The sequence below is a fragment of the Epinephelus fuscoguttatus genome, linkage group LG2, assembly GCF_011397635.1.
Source record: "Epinephelus fuscoguttatus linkage group LG2, E.fuscoguttatus.final_Chr_v1".
In the NCBI taxonomy this organism is placed as follows: domain Eukaryota; kingdom Metazoa; phylum Chordata; class Actinopteri; order Perciformes; family Serranidae; genus Epinephelus; species Epinephelus fuscoguttatus.
The window spans coordinates 17,727,796-17,752,808 of NC_064753.1; the positions used below are offsets into that span (position 1 = coordinate 17,727,796).

Sequence of the window (25,013 nt, forward strand, 5' to 3'; positions counted from 1 at the left end):
CTATGATATTGAAGAAAAAATATACATCTCCATTTTATTTTATTTTCTAAGGGGAGACTTTACACTCATACTTCCATTAACAAAATGGTTTCAAGTTTCATTTACAGTGATAAAACCATGAATTGAGCTGACATAATTGTGGCAACCGAGGTTCTTCATTTCACTGTTTCTGGGACTGTCCAGCTGTTAAAACACTCTGATTAAAAGTGATATCTGTTATGTCAGAGTTTTACAATGTCAGTTTCTCAGTGTGCCCCAAAGTTTGCTAGCTGGACCTGAAGTTGGACAATAATGTTGGAGTAACTGTTGCACACCCATGGATACTGGGTTGCTTATACTAATTCCTCTAAACTGGAAGGACTGTAAAGCAGCCTGCTTCACAAGGGACTCCTCACTAAAGGAATACCTGGACTTACTAAACATGGAACAGCTAGCCTGCCTGTTAAAAGACTTTGATGAAGGGGATGGACGACCACTGGCACACTGTTCTTACATTTTTAAAACAGAAGCCCCCAGTTAAATACACAATGGAAGAATGTTGCATAAGCTTCGTGAATGTCACCCTTCCATCCTCCCCCATCCCTTTTTTTTTTTATAACTTTGCTTTGTACTGTTTTGTTTTGTTGTTTGTTAACAAAATAAGCAAAAAAATACATTGATAAAACATTAGTTTAACCAACAATTACCCTTTGGTTTTCATTCCTTTAAGGGTCATTCTGACTGATAATAATATAAATTATGTAACACACTGTGAAACCACAATATTTTCTGAGACAGTTTTCCTACCTTGAAAATCTTATACGTTGCAATCTTAAGTAAGATATATATCACAGCAGCAGTAATATCAGGAAAGCACTGGTAAACATGGCCCTGGTTGAATTAAATATTAGGTTAGAAGATATTTCCTTTACATTGTGCAAATTCTGCTCCAGCACACTGCACATGGTACAGTGTGGTTCAGGGCCATCAGTCAGATCAGTATCCAAGCCACTGACCCGAACCTGAATATTAAGACTTCAGTTTGTTGCTGACCTAAATACCAAGTGGACTCCAGCTCTCCAGCTGGGGCTGCTGTTTCACTGCACTCACTGACTCTGGAGGGAAACTTGGTTGACGCCACAGGAAACAATTTGTTGGCAGTAAACACACTTGTTGGCAAACTTTAGCTTGGCTGACTAAGAAGGACTTTTTTTTTTTTTCAACAACAGAGTCACATCACATGTGTTTGGTGTGGAGCTACAGGACATCAGTACAAGTGGAGTACAGCAGGTCTCAAAGCAGCCCAGATTAGATTACATCTATATTGAAAATGCAAATAAATTAACAAATAAATAAAAATAAAAACAAAAAAAATTAATAAATAAATAAATAAATAAAAACAAAAATAAAATCAAACAAAATAAAAGCAAAATAGATTAAAATATGAATATAAAGTTACAGTAAAAAAATATATGTATAGACTATAAGATACAAATAATAGAAGAATACCCAGAAAACATATTCAGTAAACAACATAAGTATTTCACGCCTGAAAAGTGGTAAGAAAAAGTGGATACTTATTAAATCATAAATCATCTTTTTGAAATATTTTATCCATAAACTTAATATTAATCATAACATTTTGAGTGATTAATGTCAAGGCCCGTTTGTTGTCAATAACACAGCTTTACATTACATCACATCATGAGCTCTTACTAATAATCTGACAATTACATACTAATGACGTCACATTTTAGCAACACATTCAAAAACTACATAATCTAATGACCTGAACAGGACAGGAAAAAAAGAAATTATTTGTTAAGGAATATGGAGATTTTTTTTTTTTTAGTTATAATAAAAATCTGTGGTGGAGCTGGACTCATCCTGAGGACGGCTGCTGTGTTCCAAATGTTTATATTAAATCACCCTGGTATTTGTGTGTAACAGCAAAACTGTCTGATATGCAGAAAGATATTAAGGTCACTCACTGTTAGAGCCTCACTTATCCTGTTGTGTAGGCTATTAAAATAGGCTTAATTAATGCTGTTACTGGCGCTGGCCACGTGCGTAAAATGCGCACAACGCCTCTTTAAATGTGGAGACACACATATCGATCCAGCTGTTGTGAAATGACTGCAGATATTGAATAACTCAAAAAGAAACGACAAAATAGAAACAGTCGCATAATACATAACGCTCAGTGACGTCAAGTTATTGGTAAAACTTGTCACTTTATCCCATCACAGAATCTACCTTATCACGTTCAAGTTAAAAAGTGATGGGCATTTTAAAGTGTCAGTATGACTGAGGACGCAGTCAGGTGTGGAGGCTGAATCTCTACATAGTTAGATTAGATTTTGACTTGATCTCAGGCCTTTTTAACATGATTGGATGAAACTTTAGATCACAGAGGTGAGATGTGACTATGACAACACACGTGCACAAAATGGAGGTGAAGGATTCCACGGTTGCTATGGTTTGTCTCCAGGTGCATCATTTATACACGAGATCATCATTTTAACACAAACAAACGCGACAGCGGTCAGAAAAGTTTTCTCTCAGCTCTCAACCGACGATTTCATCAAACTTCACGCATCTGCTGAGGACTTGTTGCATCCCGACAAGGACCTAAGTCTCACAGACACTCACGGACAGCGACTCAACTGACTTCCATCATGGAGACTGTAGATTTCAACACTGTGACTGTTTTTCTGTGTTTTACCGTCGAGGCTTTGAAAGCCCTCAGAGTTCACACATAGCCTACATTAACAGGCTGTGCCATGGAGGTAAATTAGAAACATAAGCTCCATATTTTATTTTTAACAACCACTGACTGACTGCTAATTCACAAAATTTGACATTTTAATTTAAAGAGGTGAATTCAGCGCAAAAAAAAAAAAAAAAAAAATCAGATAGGGGCCTATGGTTTTCAAAGTAATATATTAGTAACACTTTATCTGGATCGTCCACCTACAGATAGGCTAGTTTACAGAGGATCTGTAACATTTCAACAGCTTTCAACAGATTCAAGTAGTGGCTGTTAAAATTAAAATACTTATTTTGCTTTTTATATATTAAAGTGGGAATATTTATATTAAAATACTATTTATAACCCCAGTGAAGACTGTACCAGATCAATTCATCTGTTCATTTAAAAATAAACAAAAACATTCAAAATGGCCGCCTCACTGAAAATAATAATTGAATCAACTTTTGTGTCTCATAAAATAATTTATATCACAAATGTTTATCAGCCAGCTTCCATCTGGGGTACAAAGTAATATTGTGAATTTAAGTGTAGCCATGAGTCCAACTCTAAAGTGCATGAATTTACTAAGTGAGTCCCAGCGGGTATATTTGAATTTTATGGTTTGCGGTAATTTGACAGATGTTTTTGTAGTAATAGGCTACACAGCACTGACACATGATAGCAACTAACATTATAAGGGCCTTAAGATAAATCCTAATTTATTACCTGCCCTTGATGTCCTGTCCTGTAGAAGGTGCCTGTGCAATCACTTTAAGATCTTTATTATTTAAATTTGTGATCACATGTTGCTAAATGAAAATATTTAGTCAGGTTACCACAGCAAATCTGAGGCCAGGTAATATTTCAGCACAGAAAAACTGTACACACACACAGAGTGTGTGAGGAACGAGGGTAAAAAGCACAGCAGCACATTTTGTCCCGGGGCCCCTGACAGGTTAATCTGACCCTTGTATGGAAAAATTTTAAGGAACAAAAACTCAGGTTGTTCAAAGGACTAACTGGCCCACATGCTCATGAAGAGTAATGTCATTTTCTCCAGGAAAGCTGAATTAGTTGCAGAAAAATGGGACATGAAAGTCTTATCATTCAGTGCTGTTTGTTGCATTTACAGTACATGTGAAACCTCATTGTAACATGAGTGTGTATTGCAGCCTTCTGATGCCGGTCCACCCGCTGGAGCACAGCTACCACAAGGTGTCTGCACGCAAGTCAGAGAAAGCCAGGAGGCCTGCAGCCCACAGATGGTGCCAATGCTGCAGGGACGACCAGGTCAGACATTTGACTTTCATGTTTTGGACAGAAAAAATGTTTCTGTCATTAAGTGTTTTAGATGTGATTGGATAGCTTATACAGAATATGTAAATAGTTTGTAGTTTAAGTTAAGTTTTGTAGTTTAAGGTTAAGTTTTAGTTTTATAGTTTTAAGGTTAAGTTTTGTAGTTTAAAGAAGCAACAGACAGCATTTTTGCCTGTATATATCATTATGAAAATAATGTGGGTTGCACAGGGTAGTATACACAGTAAAATCAGAGGTTACTTAGTGACTTTGCAATAAGCTTCTGCCACCGGGGATGAATTTTCGCGGAAAAAATCTGCTTTACGGCAGGAAACGCGTCATGTATTGCCAAACTGGTCGGTCAGCCAATCAGGGACTGGAGCTGGTCCCTATGAGGAACTGGCCGTGGCATGAGATAGTTGAGTCAGGAGCACAATGGCAGCCGGACAAAGTTTGGAGATAAGTGAAAAACGGCCTCCCAAAAGAAAACGAGCTAATCTGTCTGAGGAGGCGAGGATGCACAAAAAGGAGAGTGATAAAAGAAGAGGAAAAACAAGAGTAAACCTCAGTCAGGCATTCAAGAGATGGAGGGTGCTCCGTGACCAAAGAGGCTTCAAAACCGATGTCCAGCTAGCTTTCTTTCTAATGGATCAGTAAGTAACACGGCTAAATGTTAGCTAGACGAGAGAGGACTGTACTGTACTGGCTGCTAGTTCATTCCTGGCTGGCCAGCATCGCAAATCACCGCAACCAGGGACCGGGTAGCGAGTGTTGGTCGGCTGACATCTTCGTTGCCATTCTACGGCAGCCCTCGGACAGTGATACCCCCACCCCCCGCCGCCGCTGCAGCTACTGGGCACCCAGCCTCTCCGACCGGGAGAAGTGGAGTAAAATCCTCTCCTCCGCTCCCACTTGTTTGGTGAACGCCTCTCCTCTGTCAATACACTCTGCCAGCAGTTTAATAATATTGATGCCAGTTGTAACATTTGAATGTTTTAGTAGTAAGCCATGTTCTAAGCGGGATAATGTATAGTGAGCCGGTGACTGTTGAAAAATAACTCGGCTGTGCGTCGGGGTTCCATTCCCCTGTCAGGGGTTATTTTTCAACAGTCACCGGCTCACTATACATTATCCCTTACGTGTCTACTGTTGTTTGTACTGGTACTGTGCATTCTGGTCTAATTATTTGCATTACTATTTGTTTTTTTCTTCAGATAAATCTGATAATTGTTGCTCGGTCTCTTGACTCATTTATTTAGTAGTGTCCACACACCTTCTCATTCTACATATACATAGAGGTATACTGGTGGCTTTACAGCCTACATTTTATTGATTATCTCTGATCCCACGGTCAATTTGGTCATTGCGACAGTGCGAGCAACACCGCTGATGCTAGGTGGCGCCAAGCTAAAAAAAAACCCTGAATCCTATCTGTTGCCTCTTTAAGGTTAAGTTTTGTAGTTTATGGTTAAGTGTTGCAGCTGTGTGCTGCAAGATGTATTCCTCTCCACCTCTGTCACACAGCCATCTACTGCCTCCACCCTCTGCCTGCATCTTTAACCAGCCAATTGCTGTCCCATGCTCCACCTGCAGACTCTGGAGGACAGCTATAGAAACAGCTCCACCAGCAGCCTCTGAAGTTTCCTGCTCCACCTTAGACCAATAGCCTTTAACAACCACCATCAGATTCAAATTCTACCATCCACAGCCTCTGCCAGCAACCTGCACCTCCGCCTCCACCTGCAGATTCTGGCAGACAGCTGCGACCAAACCCCCAGCTACCAACTCTAAAGTGTCCTGCTCCACCCTACACCAAAAGCCTGTCAAAGCAACGTTCAGAGTTAAACTGGCCAAACCTCCACCTACAGTCTCTGCCAGCAACCTGCAGTTGCTGCCTCCACCTGCAGATACTGGCAGACTGCTGTGGCCAAACCTCTACCCACCTACAGCCTCTGCCAGCAACCTGCATTTGCTGCCCCCACCTGCAGATTCTGGCAGACAGCTGCGACCAAACCCCCAGCTACCAACTCTAAAGTGTCCTGCTCCACCCTACACCAAAAGCCTGTCAAAGCAACGTTCAGAGTTAAACCGGCCAAACCTCCACCTACAGCCTCTGCCAGCAAACTTGCAGTTGCCGCCCCCACCTGCAGATTCTTGCAGACTGCTGCGGCCAAACCTCCACCTACGACAGCCTCTGCCAGCAACCTGCACCTCTGCCTCCACTTGCAGATTCTGGCAGACAGCTGTGGCCAAACCTCCACCTACAGCCTCTAGAGCGTCCTGCTCCACCTTACACCAAAAGCCTGTCACAGCCATGATAGATTTAAAATGGCCGAACCACCATCTACAGCCTCTGCAGTTGCAACCTGCAGTTGCTGCCTCCACCTGCAGATTCTGGCAGAGTGCTCTCTGCAGCCTCTGGCAGCAACCTACACCTCCACCTGCAGATTCTGGCAGACTGCTGCAGCCAAACCTGCACCTACAGCCTCTACCAGCAACCTGCACCTCCACCTCCACCTCCACCTGCAGTTCCTGGCAGAGAGCTGCAGCCAAACCTCCATCTACCGCCTCTGGTGTTCTGCTCCACCCTACACCAAAATACCGACACAGCCATGCTCAGGTTTAAACTGGCCAAACCTCCACCTACAGCCTCTGCCAGCAATCTGCACCTCCACCTCCACCTGCAGGTTCTGGCATACAGCTGTGGCCAAACCTCCACCTACAGCCTCTGCCAACAACCTGCACCTATGCCTCCACCTGTAGATTCTGTCAGACAGCTGTAGCCAAACCTCCACCTATGGCCCCTGCTAGCAACCTTCAGTTGCCGCCTCCACCTGTAGATTCTGTCAGACAGCTGTGGCCAAACCTCCACCTACAGCCTCTGCCAGCAATCTGCACCTACGCCTCCACCTGCAGATTCTGACAGACAGCTGTGGCCAAACCTCCACCTATAGCCTCTGCCAGCAACCTGCAGTTGCCGCCTCCAACTGTAGATTCTGGTTTTGTGAGGTGAAATAAGTAATCTACTGTTCCATATGAAACAAACACTCTCAGGATGCTGTGGTTACACAAACTGGTTCCAGTCACACAACAAGGCTCACTGTTGTCATCTTTTAATGGGAAACTGAATTGTACTGATAGAAATATAATTCTTGGTGAATGAAAATAAACCTAGTATTTAAATGATGAAATGAACACAATATAACCTTAAAGATATAAACTGCAGTATGATGAATTCATTCATGAGTTATTACATATTGTGACTGAGGGCAAGTGCTAGGTTGTAAACCTGACCGACCCAGTCGTCACCACAAACTATCCAATCACCATGGCCTTAACCACTCACCTATGCCAACGGATGGAGGAGATTTTTAAAGGAAGTTATTTCAATAGAGGTACAAACTGCTATGATGTGTATATAATGTACCATATACATGTAGTGTATACAGTATAATAGTATACTAAATACACACAGTTATCTTAATGCTTGGTAGAACCTCAGATAATGTTGAAGTGCAGTAAAACTGAAGAGCTCTATGAGTCTAATATTTTATAATAAGGAACATTGATTACTTTCCCTCGTGACAAAAACACTTAATATTACGTATTACAAGTGACATTTTACGTGTGATATATCATACAAAATAATCATGAGGTTTGTTGACATTTCACATATGATGCATTTGGGGACACATATTGGTTACAGTTTGTAAAAACTGATGCCTCGCTTTACAGAATCCAATTGTTCAGTCAATTGCACAACAAGTTTGTAACATTTAAGCAGTGTTTTGTATGCTTATAATCAGTTCATGAGTTAGTTTGTTAGTAGGTTAGTTAGTTTAGAAGTTAGAAGTTAGTTAATCATTCATAGTCAAAAGTGTAATTGTTGTTGTTAATGCTTATTTAATAGTTGGTTAATAATTAATATTTATTAGTTATTAGTTAGTTCATATTTGCCTAATAATTAATAGTTAGCTGATACATTTTTATATTCCAAAATTTGGTTTCACGTGTGAAATGTTTCATGTCAAGTTTGCATTCACATATTAAGTTTAAGTTAATATGTATTCAAACTGAAATTTAATATCCTCACAATGATTCACAAAATTTTAATTTCAGATACTGATAAACTTACTTTGATTATAAAATATTCTTTGAAAGGTCTGTTTTGTCTCGCAGACAGATTTCTACAGATATTTAAAACTTAGACATTTCCTACACAAAAAATGATCTTGTAAAGATCCAAGCTCCAGAGCCAGCTGAAAGGTTGCTGATTAATCCACAAATTAATAACTCAATGGGCAAAATTATTTCCTGTATGTACGGTGCATTTTTGATGATGGATAAGACCGACCTCCACTATAAATCCAAATGGGAAAATGAGCTACAATTACCGGGACCAACACCCTCAGAGACCTGGAATAAGATCTGTTCAGGGGTCCACACGGTCACCAGATCAAACACATGGAGAGAGTTCAGATGGAAATTTATTCTTTAGAACACCTCATATAACATGGAAATTTGACGCTTCTACGTCTGGTGCTTGGTGGAGGGCTTGCAGAGATGTGGGCTAACTATATGCAGACATTCTTGGCATGTCAAAAGCTCAAGACCTATTGGGGCAATATACAGTATCTCACATAAGTGAGTACACCCCTCCCATTTTTGCAAATATTTCATTATATCTTTTCATGGGACAACACTACAGAAATGACACTCTGATATAACTTAAAGTAGTCAGTGTACAGCTTGTATAGTAGTATAGATTTACCTTCCTCTGAAAATTACTCAAAACACAGCCATCAACATCTAAACAGCTGGCAACATAAGTGAGTACACCCCACAGTGAACATGTCCAAATTGTTCCTAAAGTGTCAATATTTTGTGTGCCAACCATTATTATCTAGCACTGCCTTAACCCTTTTGGGCATGGGTCAGCTGTCTTGGTGCTCTTCACCAAGGTGCCACACATGCTGAAAGAGCACCAAGACAACTGTCCCTTGCCTACAGTCAAGTATAGTGGTGGCAGCATCATGGTTTGGGGCTGCATGAGTGCTGCCGGCTCTGGGGAGCTCGGTTCATTTAGGGAAACATGAATTCCAAGCAGAGCATGATCGCCCCTCTTCAGAAACTGAGCTGCAATGCAGTTTTCCAACATGATAATGACCCAAAACACACCTAGTAGATGACAACTGCCTTGCTGAGGAAGCTGAAGGTGAAGGTGATGGACTGGCCAAGTATGTATCCAGCCCTAAACTCACCTGTGCACCTGTGGGGCATCCTCAAGCTGAAGGCGGAGGAGCACAAGGTGTCTTCAAATCCATCTGCTCCATGATGTCATCATGGAGGAGTGGGAGAGGATTCCTGAAGCAACCTGTGAGCTCTGGTGAATTCCATGCCCAAAAGGGTTAAGGCAGTGCTAGATAATAATGGTTGGCACACAAAATATTGACACTTTAGGCACAATTTGGACATGTTCACTGTGGGGTGTACTCACTTATGTTGCCAGCTGTTTAGATGTTGATGGCTGTGTTTTGAGTAATTTTCAGAGGAAGGTAAATATATACTACTATACAAGCTGTACACTGACTACTTTAAGTTATATCAAAGTGTCATTTCTATAGTGTTGTCCCATGAAAAGATACAATGAAATATTTGCAACAATGGGAGGGGTGTACTCACTTATGTGAGATACTGTATATGTAATACTCGCAGATGTTTTTGGTACTGATTTACCCAGGGACACCATGGTAGCACTACTTGGGAGTGATACCAGATGGTATTGAAGTACGGGCATACTTACTTTTTTCAGATTCTATTCACCTCAGCTATCACGTGTATCACTATTTGCTGGCTGGACCCTCTTACTCATGCAATCTGGTTACACGAACAGTAGGAATTAAACTCATTAGTTACACTTGCTGAAAATCACATTTGTAGAGTATAATTATGCCTGATCCTATATAATTATTGACCTGTATACCCTATTTTATCTGTAATTCAATTTTCCCTTTCCATTTGTAATTACGATTATGATGATGATGATTATTATCAATATCATTTGAATTATTTATTTTACTTTTTTTCAACCATGAAGTGCAAGTAGATGATATGAGCTGAATTTGGATGTGGGGAATGGAAAGATGTGGGAGGAGGAGTAGGAGAATGTTGAAGATGAAGGTGCATGTTTTATTGTGGGATCCTGAATTTGAAAATAAAATAATGAGTTTTTAAAAAAGAAAGAAGTGTCTTTCATCTAATCAAATAAGGAACTAGGAATTGACAGAAATGTTTATTTGTCCAAGTGTGTGTATTTTTAAATTTTATTGGGAAAATAGTAAACATGTTTAAGATATTGATATTTACTTATCGTAATAATCTACACAAAAGCCAGCAGGGAAAGCATTTCAGTGTTCTTAATCTAAAGTAGGATCACCATCACCAGTAGCGCAGATTATTAGAAATATGGCTTTTCATCAGGTTCAGTGTTTTTATGATCATCCAGTCAGTGCCGTCACTTCAACTCACTCCTATATTGAGTTCAGCAGTGCAACGTAGGTACTTAAGTAACAGTCTAATCAATCATTTCAACAAAGAAATTATGCTCTGATGAAAGTCTGCAGGAACTAAAGAGTGATTTTTTTTCCCAGCTGTTATCATCTGTCAAATCCAGGCCACTGGGTCTCAAAAGCTAGTGAAGCTGGCCCTTACCTCACACTGTCACTCTGGCCACTTTTCCTCCCCTCTCTCCATTAATATTTATCAGGCAGAGTTTCAGTCTAGACAAGCTTCTGACAGGTTGTTCTAAGGCCACCACAGCATAGGTCTGAAACAGAAATCTACACAAGAGTTGGCTATAAGTGGTCTCTCTTTCTTGCGTCTTTGTCTGTCTTTCTCGCTCCGTCTCTCACTCTGCGTCTCTCGTCTCTACGCCAAACAAGGCCACCATTGACAGGACCATTGAGATGAGCTCCTTTCTCTAACGCCTTGCAATTTTCAACTGAGAACTCAGAATCTACTTTTTAAGCTAATTAGGACAAGGGCTGCTTCTTTCACAGAGTAATGGCCCTACTCTGTATTTACAGAGCCCACCGTCTCCCTCCCACTTCAGCTCACCAACAGTGCTTCAGTCTGCATAGATTAGAATGGGAAAGTCAGATTTCCCCCATGAGCTTTCCCAACACACCATTGATGCAACACAATGAGTCTTTTCTGGGTGCTCTTTGGTGAGTGCTTTGTCTAGATGGGATGTAGACAGAAGGCAGGATATTAAGTATCGAGAAAGACAGTGAGAGAATGAGAGGGGTAGGAGGGGAAAAGAAAGACGACGGAGAGAAGAAAAGAGGAAATGAAGGGTGAGAGATGGGCCTGACATCTTAGCATCAACATTTATTGAACATCAGAGGCAGAGAGAGATACTGTGTCTTTTTATGTACTTTGCATCAGTGAAAACTCCTCCTCTGCTTCGTCTTTGAACAGTTAACCCATAAATAATCCATTATTTCAGATTTACAAAATCGCATATTTAAATTAAAAAAATATGATTATTCATCAGTGATCAATGTGCATCACTCAGATTTGTTTATTGTTTTTTGGGGGGTGGAAAAAAGTTAATTAGCGTTCTTTAAAAGTGTTAAATGTTTGTTTTCAGTTCATGCTTAGATTTCATTAAACCTCATCACATTTTGAAGGTTAAATGTGGAGGTGCTGATGCACACAGTGATGCAGCAGCAGGCACTTGAACACACACACACACACACACACACACACACACACACACACACACTAGTCCACTTGTTTCCTATTGAATGCATGAATGCATTTATTTGTCGTCATCATTGGGTGTGTAAATGCACTTTAAATGAGGTAAAAATAAGTGTCTGTTGTTCGACACTCAATATCCCTGCTTGATGCTCTCAATTGCGGCCCAGCGCCAGTGCAACCCGGTGTCATTGTCCTCCAAGAGAAAAACCATTTTCCCTATCGCCCTCTAAGCCCATGTGCCACCGTTGTCTTGGTTTCTATGGAGATGCTTTCCTCCAGACCAAGCATGTGAAGGGCACCCCTCCAGCGGAAGGAGGTGGAATAACATTGTGGAAAGGCAATCATACACCAACCTCATTTACATATCCAAACATGAACCATGGACCGTAGCATACAGTGTTTGTTCACTAAACATTTCACAGTAGTTGGTTAAACGCAGCTGAAAATGGAGCACAGATATATGATTATTATTTTTCATCAAAATAAAAGTTCATTCTCAAATTCTGTGCAAGCTGGAAAAAAAGTTACAGTAAAACACTACTCTTCTCTCAGAATGTTAAAAACATCTCTCTCCATGCACTGGGATTGCTCAGCATTCAGGTCACCGTTGCTCCCTTTGTACCGTTGACATGAATGATGCATGCTTGTGTCTGGACCTTCTGTGGTCACTCCTCAGCACCTCCAGCTGGGGGCACTGTTTTATCTATCTGTCAGTCAGCTTGTGGTATTTCCTTACCTATTCAAGAGACGCTCTGCTGTCAGAAGGAGCTGTGTGTCTCTGACCTTGAGGAAGATGAAAGACAGCCACCACGGAGGCTACTGTACTCAGCATTCAAATACACAGACCTCACAGACTTGAGATGCTTGCAGCCTAGAGACAAGGACACAAACAAAGGGGGGAAGAGGAAGAGGCAAGGTGACAAGTTACTTTTGTTTATTGCCACAATGCAGCTGCTATTATTTTATACCACTTCCTTAAAAATGTACATTTGAAGCTACACTTATATTTGGTTTATTTCGAATCCCATGCTATTTGTTAACTACTATATAAAACTGACATGGAAAAATAAACTTAATTGAGCAAAAACACAGAAAACAGGACAGTTTTCTCACTCATTTAAATACTTGTGAGTTCCACTGATTAATAAGCCAAATATTAATGGAATCAAAAGAAACTGCAGCTAACCATCATCAACATATTTCACAGGGGTCATAATTACAGCAGTGACTGGCTGCGACACAGCCACGCTGACTTCTATATAATCCAGCACTGAATCTCAAACTGTAGGACCCCCCACTGTGAGGATGAAAGTAATGAAAATGAGTGTTTTAATCAGTGAAATGCTCCTCTGCTGCTCTTTAACGCGGTAAAAAAACACACACATAATCATAAATAGATTTCAAATAAAGGCTAGAACTGAAATACTTAATTAAAAGGATTTTATTATAATCCATTCACAACTTCTTTAACACATTAAAGCCCAACAAATGATGGTATATGTGTCATTTTACGCATGTGAACAATTCATAATCCCTGCACCACAGGATGGCTAATGAAGCTCATAATGACATCATCAATATACATTCCTTTACAATTCAGTGTTCCTTGGGGGGAAAATACACTCGTCTAATTTAATGGTGCTTACATTTATGATGCTTCGTCTATAATGTCTTATGGCAATGATGGTAATGTATCATTAAATATACAGTATGTGTACTTAAAGAATGGTGGTAATGACCAATAAGTGTGTTATCATCATTAGACAGCCCACTTAATGTGCTATTAGCTTGAAAGATGCCAGAATAGATTTGAGCTGTTATTTTAATCATTTTATCTGTGTTTGGTTTTGCTTGACTTCCTGACAGTCTTTTTTATTGCCATACAAGTAGGCTAGTAGAAAAATATAATACATACTCTGCGTTTAGATACATGCCATTTAAAGAAGAAATAATTGTGTCTGTTAAAAACATAACAGAGTTTAACATCCAGCACTAATTTCTGCGGTGACTTCCATGGCCTCCATATCACACAAGCTGAAGAACCCAAAAATCTCATTACTAACTACTACAACCTCAGAACGACAGTCTCCTCTGTAGTGGGAACATCAGGCTGGCACAAGATGGAAGTGGGGATAATCACAGGGTTCACAATCTCACAGTCACCAGAGTTGGTGACGTAGCTGTAGGTGGATACTGCAGGGGCTGGAGAAACTGATGGAGTGAGTTTTAAACCAGAAAAAGTCTTGATCACTGGTGCTGAAGAGAGGGAAAAGTGGAGGACACTTTCTGTAACCATCCACACCATCACAGAAAAGCCAATTAAGAGCTTAAGCAAGGTGTTTGACAGCACCCCGAGGGATCAATCATCCAACTGATCCACCTGTATTGATTTGAAGAGTTGACTAAGAGCAGTGGCTCAGCATGCCATTCTGCTCAGAATCCTGCGGCCACTCCAGAGCCCAGCTGTTGAGGAAATGACATACTGATCAGAATGATCTAGATATGAAAATCCCATGTTTGCTTTCCAGTATCCATCTTACTTTTGGGCCACATTTTCAAAGCAACGTTAGATCGGATCACCCTGATCCAAACTTTTCAAGATAACTAATCTGGATAACCAGTGGGACTACACATCACTTGTAGCTCTGCAAAGAAGAAGGGAAACAATATAGGGAGGGAGAAGGAGAGCACCGTTTTTTAGATGTTGTAGACAGTTTTGAAGAGGTGGATTTTGAGAGATTTCTTGAAGGTGGAGAGTGAGGAGGAGTCTCTGATGTATTTAGGGAGGGAGTTCCAGAGGTTGGGAGCAGCAATGGAGAAAGCCCTGGCCCCCCACGTGCGGTGGTTAGTCCTGGTGGGGAGGGGGCAGGAAGTTGGCATCAGCAGACCTGAGAGTGCAGGAGGGCGTGTGATTTCAAGTGATTAAAATCACTTGTCATTAAAATAAAAGTGATTCAAATTTAAAAAAAGTGATTTTAAGTGATTTTATTTGAAGAGATAGAAAACTGCATGGTCAACACATTCTCACTAAGACCTCGTCACATATTGACGTCTGGTCATGGATTTTCCACATCCATATATGATGTGCAAGGTACCCTGGGTGTGCTGACATTCTGGGACGCTGTGTCAAGTTCTGCCTGTTACATACATTGTCTTCTGTTTCCGCAGGAAATTTACCATTTACATACAGTCTCTTTCAAAATAAATGCATTACATCAGCACAACACTGCGAATTGACCTTTTCCCTTCAACAACAAACACACATGGTTGGGTTTAGGCAACAAAAGCACATGGTCAGGTTTAGGGTTAGGGTTGGGGGAGTAGGGAATCTTACGGGACGCCAAAAGTGAAAGTCAGTGTTTGCTGGACCCATCCGCCGCCCCTCCTACCTGCCCCAGTCAGAGTTTCACCACCTTAACTTTTGTCCTTGTCCCGCCACGCTTCCCCCTGATGTAGCCGGGCATCGTTAAACTATAATGGCAACCGGCCATGTATCATGCCAATGTTAAAGGACAACTTTTTTGTTGGTTTCTGACGCAGCAAGTCACTGCCCAAGCACTAGATTCCGCCAACTTCGGAGTGAGATTGGGCTCGCATGGTAGGTACAATTGTTTTAAGCTACTTTCAGAAGTGCCATTGTAATTAACATAAAGTGGTGAATTAAAGTTAAAATCATTATTAGTATTATCATCATCATTATTAATACTATTATTATTATCATTGTTGGACATTGACAGATTTATTTAATTTTTACTTTGCTGTACTGAAAGGCTTGATAGGTTGCCTAATGTCTACTTTATCTACATCATTGCTGCAACTGTTAAACACGTCAAGTGTAAAATATAAATAAATGTACATATATTTGACCCATTTAAAAGTTTTATTGCTTTTTGCTCCTGAAATCCACTCTGAATCCATTCATCTGCTGGTAATGTAATAATCCTGATTTTTCTTTGGATCAAAGGTATCCCAATCCTGAAAAGTTTTGAACAACACATACTGAACGTTTGATCCAGACCTTTTTTTTTTTTTTTTTTTTTTTTTTGAGCTAATACAATTTCAGAATCCTTTTCTTTTGCATTTTAAACAGCCCATTCTCCTGATTTGATAAGATTATTTCACAATAACTGGGCCCTGGTATATGATGTGCCACTTTTGGTAGCTGAAGATCACTATGAGCACAACAACAAGCTGCAACTGCCACTCAGATCCTTGGAAGGGAAAATCAAGGTGACATGAACAGGAAGAGGTGTTGCAGTACATGGAGTCGACTGACCTGAAGGTGGCCTGAGCTGAAATTGAGGTGAAGACTGGGAGGAAATGGTGAAGTCGAAGTGGAGGCTGTACAACAGGCAGGCAGAATCAAGGCTGCACCAAAGCAAGCTGGTGGGACTCAAGGCAGGGTGGGACTGGGGTGTTTTCCGCCTTTCCGATTGACACTGCCAAAAAGAAAGAAGGAGAAGGGAAAAAGGTCATGCAGGATGGTGGCTATAGGGCAACAGGGCACCTGGACAGGGTGGGACAATGTTTGGGAGAGATAGGTGATATTGTCTGAGCTGTGGAAAGCAGAGCCCCACCCTATCAAGTTCCATGCCCAGGCAGTGTATGTGTTCCCAGTCTGTCAGATCTCCACACATGTTGCAAAGCTTCAGCACCTGCTGTGCTCCAAACGTAGTACACTAGAGCATATATCCGGAGTTGCTTACCCAAAGCACTTGGAGATTGCTTAAGAATGATTAAGTCCTGAAGGTAACTGCAGTAACCATCAGCGCCAGAGATGAGCAAGCGGTCCTTCTCTTCAAAACAGGCCATCACCCTCCTCAGAGGGAGGGAGCAGCTACAAACCTCAGTTAGGACATCTACAGGAGTACTGGCCTCTGCAAAGGACTGGAAGCTGTTAATCGATCTGGAGAAACAACTCAGCACATCACAGTCACCACATTGTGACTGGGTGTTGCTCTCATGTCTGAATCCCCAAGCAAGTCATTATGCTGCAGCTAACAGTCCCCTGGGAAAATAGCTTGGCCAAGGACTTCAGGAAGAAGCTCAGCACGTATGAGGAGCTGGTTGGTAAATGCAGGCAAGGTGGCCGGAGGACAAGGTGCTTCCCGGTTAAAGTCGGATGATGCGGGAGCTTTGCGGCGTGATCCTTGGCCAGTTCTTACAGCCCGGGGAGAAAGGAGAAAAGCCACCAGTAACACCACAGATGCAGTAGAGAATGCCTCAAGATGGTTTTGGCTTAACAGAGGAAAACCATGGGGGAGGCAGATAGATAGCAATCTGGACACAAGCTGAGGTCTGATCAGCCTCAGCCAGGTCACCTAGAGGAGGCTGCAAGATGCTGAAACACCCGATGGTGGCAAATTGCATTTCTTCAGTTGGTTCAAGAATACTCTGGTATTCAGAGTAAGTGCACTGGAAACAAGTGTTAAATCTCATCCCATCCAGAATGTTCCCTCACTGTAAATACCACAGTTTTCTCGAGCACAGCGGACTTGCTCAGCTCCTCACCAACCAATTATAATATTGTCTGTAGTAGAAGAATCTAATTTGTTTTCAAAGAAAAAACAGCAACACCAACCTGCCGTTCACTGCCAAGAAAAACTACTAAAACCTCTTGCTGTTTGACTCAAGCCAGACAAGTTTACTATCCTAATTGGTCTCAGTGGGCAGAGCATCAAATGTGTAAATAATTTTCTCAGCATTTGGCCAGCTCTGTCTTTGGCTATCCTGGCTTTCCTTCTTTGACTGGGAAAAGAAAGCTGTGCCTGTTGGAACGAGGTCCGTAATTCCTAGAGCACATTGTTTTTATCTTGTAACTGCTTTAAATATGGTAATGAGAGACCGATGTTCAATCACAGAGCCGCCAATCTTATAATACATATCAACCAGAGTGCATGGCCGGCACTGTCTGATGGGGGGTAACAAATTGCAGATGGGGTTTCAACTGTTGCTGCGGCATGTTCAGTGAGACTGTGGTTTAAGGGAATCAGGTTACTCATAATTAAGAACATAGCTCGGAGCGGATCGTACCCTCCACCGGGTCAGCTTTTGTGATTCTGATGGGCGACAAGTCATTTCACTTCTGTTTGTCTGGGCTGTTAGCACTGCAACATAAGTTTTACATTGTACAGCCATGTCCTGCATTGCACACTTTGTAAACCCTTTCTACAATAACCATAAAGCAGCACACACACACTGTGTGATGAACAGAGGCACACAGCTCAAACTCAAGCAAATAGCAAGGTGTCAACATTTTGTGAGGTAAATCTACTTCTTGCATGTCTTGTGCATTCAGATCATGGCACTTTTGTGGAGTGATTTGCGAGCAACTGGTAGTTTGTGTTCATTATTTTTACGGGAGCTGGGGAGGTAAAAAGGAGAAGCGGGGAAATTACAGCTTGACCACAATCACAGAGGACACAGCAATGCTATTAGTTTTCCAATGCAATCACATAATCCGATGGCCCAGACATTTGCTTTAATCAGACACCTGGGAAATGCATCCATCCCATTTCATTTCATCAGCTCAAATCAATCTCATATCAGCATTAAATGAATACGCTGAGACGAGAAATCTGGGTGGACAAGATATTATTACCAAAGGGAACTCATTCATTACTGCCTTTTATGATTGCCTGTCTTTCTTCTCCATAGTGTAGGCAGCACAGAAAGCATTCTTCTCCTACATGTTGTAAAACCATTTGTAAAAAAACGAAAGGAGGCTGCATTTAAAAGCAAAAAATGTTCACTAAAATTTAAACAGTGCAAGGTGACTCCATTATGGGCTTTACTTTCATCCCAAAACACACTTTCTGAGTAGATGCCACATCAAAAGGTGGATGTAGCACTTTGGAACTTCTAAGGACAATGCCTTGTTCATTACAGTGTCACAAGCAGCAGCTTTGATATACATGTGGACTGCTGTATAGCCTTATCTGACTGGTTAAAGCTTGTGGTTCTCCCTCTCCTGCTCTATCTTTGTATGCTGGTGAATGTGGGGATGCTGCTGGTATCAGTGATGCTGTGAGTGCTGCACGAGGCGAGTCTTTGTCTGCTCTGGGAAGGCTGGGCTCCAGCTGGCTCCCGCTATGTGCAAAAGTCAGTGGGTCCCTCAGCACTCAGTGCAGGAGGCTGGCTGGTTGATTGATTGGGATGCACACCACCAACGCCCCCACCACCACCCCTCCTCATTCCCACCTCCTCCTCCTCCTCCTGCCTGTTCTTGCACAGGGAGCACATGTGCCTCTCCTACTCTCCATTTTTTTTTTTTTTTTTTTACCCAGACCTGCTTTATTACTCAGGCATTAATGCAGCCATGCATACACGTCCATGCAAGTGTACAAACAAAGGTGCATGCTCACACACACACACACACACACACTGAAGAAAACTGAAAATACACAATGATACCTGGATTATGTCATGTGAATTATTTAGTGTAAATTCTGCATGATCTGAAAATAGGGTTTTGACTGGAACATGTGTATCTGGATGTGTGAGTGCCAATTAAAATAACCAGTGTCTGCAACACTGGGTTCATTCAGGGCAACACATTTGCAGTCATTACAGATAACTGCTTAGCAGGACCATTCTCCACAATAGCAGAGATCCCTAACGAATTCATCATTCCAGACAGAGAGAGAGGGCGCCTGGGGTAAAATACGGGACCTATTTTGACACATTTGGTATTGCAAGTGTTTCTCCACCGTATCCGATTTGAATCAATCTCCCAAGTGTTAGTGGGAAGCATGGAGTTGGACAAAAAGGAGGAAGAAGGGGTGTGTTAGAATCACCGACAGCTTTTCAGGACTCCAGCGACGATCAGCCAGCCAGTGTCTGGTGAACGTGCGTGTGCGCGTATGTGCGCGCGCATGTGTGCGTCCATGCGTGTGTGTGTGTGTGTATGTGTGAGTGTGTGTGGACCAGCAGCTAACACACACTTAACATTCGTTCGCAACATGGCGTTGAAGCGCCGAGAGACACGACGGCTCTCCCCCGACTAATGCAAGCTTATTGTTAGGAAAGCCAGGGGACTGTTAACCAAAGAGACCTAAACATTCACAGAGAGTCCTTTACGCACCGGCGGAGACAATAGCGGATTCCAACATATGCATGTCGCTGTAACGGTATAGCTGGTTGTATAGACGTACGCTGCTACCCCACTGGTGGAAATCAAAGGCTGTACATGGCGGTGGAGAGTACTATTTGGCTGTTCTGTCTTCTTTCGCTGTTTTGTGGTCCATCCAAGCAAGGTAAAAGCGCATACTTTAATCATCTGCATGTTTTTCACTGGAGTGCATGTGTGAGGCAGCGGGCCACTCATATTACACTTAAGTGCAGTTACTCAGATCATAAGTGGGCTGTGATAAAAGATAGGAGAGAGCCACTGGGTGAATTTGCACCTTGCACGGTACGTATAATATCCCCTGCGTGTTCTGTGTTCACCTCATGTGGCCTCTCCGGTTCGTATGAGGTAGGGTTGTATTGTTACTTCATGGGTGTCTCTGTCAGGACGCGCTGCGAGGATTTGGCGTTGCGAAGTTGCAGCACATTGCCGAAGGAGCAGCCCCTGAATGGTGCCACAGAGCGGCCAGGGGGGGCTCGGAGCCGACCGGGGAAGTTTCAGATCAAACACTGGATGGGGCTCATTATGGAGACATGTGGGCTCGGCCTCGGTGTTTAAATAAGAGCGGAGCGCGCTGGAAGCAGCTCAGGCTCAAATGTGTCGATTTCTGTGCCAATGAAATATCTGAAGTTTTTCTCACGGTTTAATAACCCACAACGAGTGTGCGCGTGGGACGTCTGGTCTTCGCCACTGGCTCAGAAAGTTGAGTGAGAGGATTGTGAGGGAAGGGTAATAATGTCATCACAATGCTATCTGTGTCTGCATGATCTTGATAAACTTGAGGAAGAATGTGTGAGAGAGCTGGTGGAAGATGTTTGATTTCCCAGACATTGCGGTGGCTCCTGTGAGAGGCAGCGTGCTGCTGGGAGAGGGAAGTCTGCCTACACAGGCGGCGACGAGTGGGTGAGAGACCGACCACAGGATTTACATGACAAAGACCTGTGCAGAGTATCAGTGGAGGTTATACAGTTCAGGGCCAGAAAAAAAAGCTTAACATTAAAAATACAGTGAGCCTGCCATGCATTTCTTTTCTTTAAACGGACCCTCATAGCGCATGCATACACATGGCGAGGCTAGTCTAATCAGTGTATCACCCATATTATCTTTCTACTAACCTTTAAGGAGTGAAATAAATACACTGAAATGTGTATGTTAAAGTCGGACATAGCTGCTTTCAACTGTCACTGACATTAAGGTAAAATATTCATAGCTGCATAAAGTTTCAAGCACTAAGCATTAACATGTTAACAGGTTGGTATTTATCTGTGAAGAGCCTTACATGAGAGGAGTAGACAAGTGGCACTGTGTATGTGTGTCTGACAGAGAAAGATAGAGGGGTGGCACACGACAGAATTTTGAGGTTTATCTTCTGTGGACTAAGATCTTCGAGAGGCATTCATGTTCAGGCTGGGAAAATGGTTGAATTTGATAACTCCTGGATTTAAAGCTATACTGCCCCACAGTTTAAATTACAGCCACTAAAGGAAATTAATCAACTATTTTGATAATCTAGAAACATTAGCAAACATTATCTGGTTCCAGATTCTCAAATGTTCTCAAAAAAGGATGTGCTGCTTTTATTTGTGACACATTATAGTGAACTTATTTCCTCTGGATTGATTGGTCGGCTGAAACAAGGAATTTAAAGATGCCACAAGAGGCTTGTGCTCATGACATGTTAACATTAGCCCCTTTTAAACTGTTTCTTCAAGGTGGGAATTGACGCCATTATGCCACCTTGCCGTTCTGTATTAAAGGTACATTCGCCGAATGGGGAGGCCGAGTTGTCTTGCCTTTAAGTCAGCATGGCAGGTGGTAACAACCCCAAAATGATTTATGTATGAAAGGGACAGCCGGCAGGATAGGATCCTGGGCAGCACAGATGTGATGTTTTGACATGCTATGTGTGCTACCCACAACGGGAGATTTTAAAAGTAGCTGATAGCAGTTAGCAGCTAACTCATAGTTGCTGAAAATTTCAAATTGGGAAAACAACGAGGTCAAGGACTTCCTTGTCCTCTGAGCAGAGGACAAGATCAGCTGCCATATAACATGGACAGTAAATGATTGTTAATGCTGTTGTTATTTTTAAGAAAATGCTGCCGAAGCACGTTATGTGTCACACCAGAAGTGGGCACTCTTGTGTTACATATCACACCTGTCACACCTCTTTTGCTTCTGTGATGCCGGCATGCTATCTAAAATCATACACAGGATTAGAATGATGCCGCAGTTGTTTGATGTTGTGTAAAACTGTGAAGGCAGCATGAAGAAGGGACCTTACAGTAGCCCTATAGTGCATTCTCTTTGTAAAAAGGGCTACATATGCTGTCCTCCACGGCTGAGCTGTAATGTTAGCTGGCTCGTTAGTGCTAGGTGAGCTAGCAATAAATAGATGCTTCCTTCTGCATGGTGATACAGTTTGCGGGTGTAATTCGGTAAAGAATATAGTTCTGAGGACTGCTCACTACTAGGTCTGTGTATTATCTTGAGCAGTGGTTCCCAACTGGTGGGTAGTGGTCCAAAAGTGGGTCGGGGGTCCATTCTGAATGGACTGCATTGACTTGCGAATATGTCCAGTTTGTAAAAAAAAAAAAAAAACACACTTTATTTTGAAGTACACTGAATTTCTGGCACAGGGTGCCATTTTCTGCTGTAGAGTGAATAAATAATAGACAGCTAACTAGCTCAACGACTTGGCAAAACGCAAGTATGACTGAATATATTAGACTATGTGGACTTTGAACCAATGACTAAAGTGAACTCTGGATCCCGTAACCAGGTCATGATTTCTGGAAAGGGACATCGTTGAGTATATGAATTTCTTTCTTTTTTTTTTTTTCTTTTTGAGCACCACAAGCCAAGCGCCATTTAGTTCCATTATACTAGAGAGAAGTCAGACAGCTCTACAGCTGATATCTCCAACACTCGGCAGCTCACAACAAAACAGTCTAAGTTGATGAATAGCACTACAGGTTGGAGGATAATATGTATTTCTGATTTCATAGTTTACTGTCCCTTTAAAATCTTATACATTCTCTGTTGTGAGAACAATCTGTCACATCAGACTACCTTTGACGAGTACCTTCAACGTCACAATATCTTATATAATATTAGATTGCTGATATCTTGTGTGGGTTGATGGGTTGATTAGCCCATGCAAATACCGCACAAGCTATTATTTTCTGCTACATCTCTCACTGATGCTTTGTCCAATTTCAATTCTACAGTACAGTACATCTCTTGGCAAAAATGCCTGCTTAAAGATTTACATCGTCTTATCATAGTGTTTGTTTGAATTGTCTCTCTTCCTGCAACACCCATGTAAGCACAGATTTTCATACAAATTGAGAATAGAGCTTTGCTTACCATTGGCTTTTGTCTCACTCACCTGCCAGTAGAGTTGTGTTTAGTGTATAGCTGCATTATTAAAGTTTTGTCAGAGGATTTTGTCCTTCTCTTGTGTCTGGATATTGCCTGCTCATAGTTCTGCTGCTGCTGCAACCCCAGTATGACATGCTCTGCAGTAATTGTTACCAACACCACTATGAGAAATAAAGGAATATTGTCTACAAGGATTGGTGTGGTGGTGAAAAGGCATGCATGGCGGATTGAATATATCAGAAACTTTAAAGTACTTTAGCACATCCAGGTAGACACCATCTCCTTCTGAGATATACTGTAATTTTATCACAAGTTACATTATTCATTGTTCAATTATGCATATAAAGGCCTTAAAAGGGAGGCAACTATAGAGGTATGCCTCCTTGACTTCCATCTGATATAATGGTAGAAGGTCAGAGGATACAATTTATATAGAGTTAGATTACCATGCCCCGCAGACTCCATCAGAGACTGAGTAAGAAATTACTCCCCTTGAGATCCTCCTGACAGGAGAGTGAGTGCCACACTGGGGGCGATCACATCCAGATGATGAAATCTCTTGCAGGTAAATGGCGATTGTGATGGAGGTTATCTGTGATAAGAGTGAAGTGGAAATTGATTTATTTGTGCTGCGAGATTTATCACTGAAAGTTGGTACCAGTAAGTTTTGGCATGTGGTTGCTGTCTAAAAAGCCTTTCAGATTATAAAATAACACGTTTAGAAAATGACTACAAGAGCTTTGAACAAATCACACACTAAAACACATTTAGATATTTAAGAATTGTCACTGTGAGTGTGTTTTGCTTCAGAGCAGCAGCCACATTCGAATCTCTCTGCAAACACTGACAGCAGCGTCATGCATGTATTATAACTAATTAATGACTTTGCATTGGCATTAGTCATCAAGATCAGTAAACAACACAGTCAATAAAGGGTGACTTGGTGTGTGCGTCTTCCTCTGTATGTGCATTTTATTGGGTTCAGAAAGTGGAGCATGAATGTTGCGGGTGCTGGTTGTTGTGGGAACAGAGGCTAGTAAGTGGGGGCTGGGGGTGATTCTGGGACAGGGATGAATTAGCGGGTGCTGGTGGGGCAAATTTGAGGGCAAGTGCTGTAGCTACAACCACAAACAAAGAGCTTGTTTTGTCCATTCTAAAGATTAAATAGAAATATGTCATCTTTGCTTAAGGTAAGCAACATAACACAAGCAATGAATTAAACAAAAGAGCCCGAGTGTCTGTGTGTTCACAGTCCATACAGGTATTAATAAGCATAATAAAGTAAGAAAAACATCTGCACTCCTGCAAGACTTTACGAGCAAATGAATCTGATTATTGTAACGCCTTTGGCCTTTTTATATGCACATGAAAATTGTCAACACAGCAACAGTTGCATGATGAAGCGTTGGCGCTACACTGACTATGAATGTCAAATGAGATCACACACACAAATTAGTTTGAACTGTTATGAAAAGAGTTTGTATTAACAGTCTAACACTTCACATTTACACTTAATAAAACTCCCAGTCCTCCTAGTCATTTTATTCACCAGCATGTATAGACTGAGCTCACGTGATGCTTCTCTGCACTGTTCGGCTTACACGCTTACACAGTTGGGAGATGCAGTGCAACGGCAGTCTCCTGCAATTGCAGCATAGTGTGATATGCCTTGATTTAGTGGAAAAGTACTTCTACATTAATTTCGTTCGC

The 25,013-nt window shown here is 41.7% G+C and overlaps 1 protein-coding gene across 2 annotated transcripts in view; it reads left to right on the forward strand.

Annotated features, from left to right (window-relative positions):
- Positions 1 to 19,759: 19,759 nt before the first annotated feature.
- igdcc4 (immunoglobulin superfamily, DCC subclass, member 4) overlaps positions 19,760 to 25,013 on the forward strand; it is a 73,645-nt gene continuing 68,391 nt past the window's right edge. For both annotated transcript variants that reach the window (XM_049600230.1, XM_049600235.1), the window contains exon 1: positions 19,760 to 20,046. In XM_049600230.1, the coding sequence (XP_049456187.1) occupies positions 19,980 to 20,046 (67 nt within the window). In that variant the 5' untranslated portion in view covers positions 19,760 to 19,979. The remainder of the gene's footprint in view (positions 20,047 to 25,013) is intronic.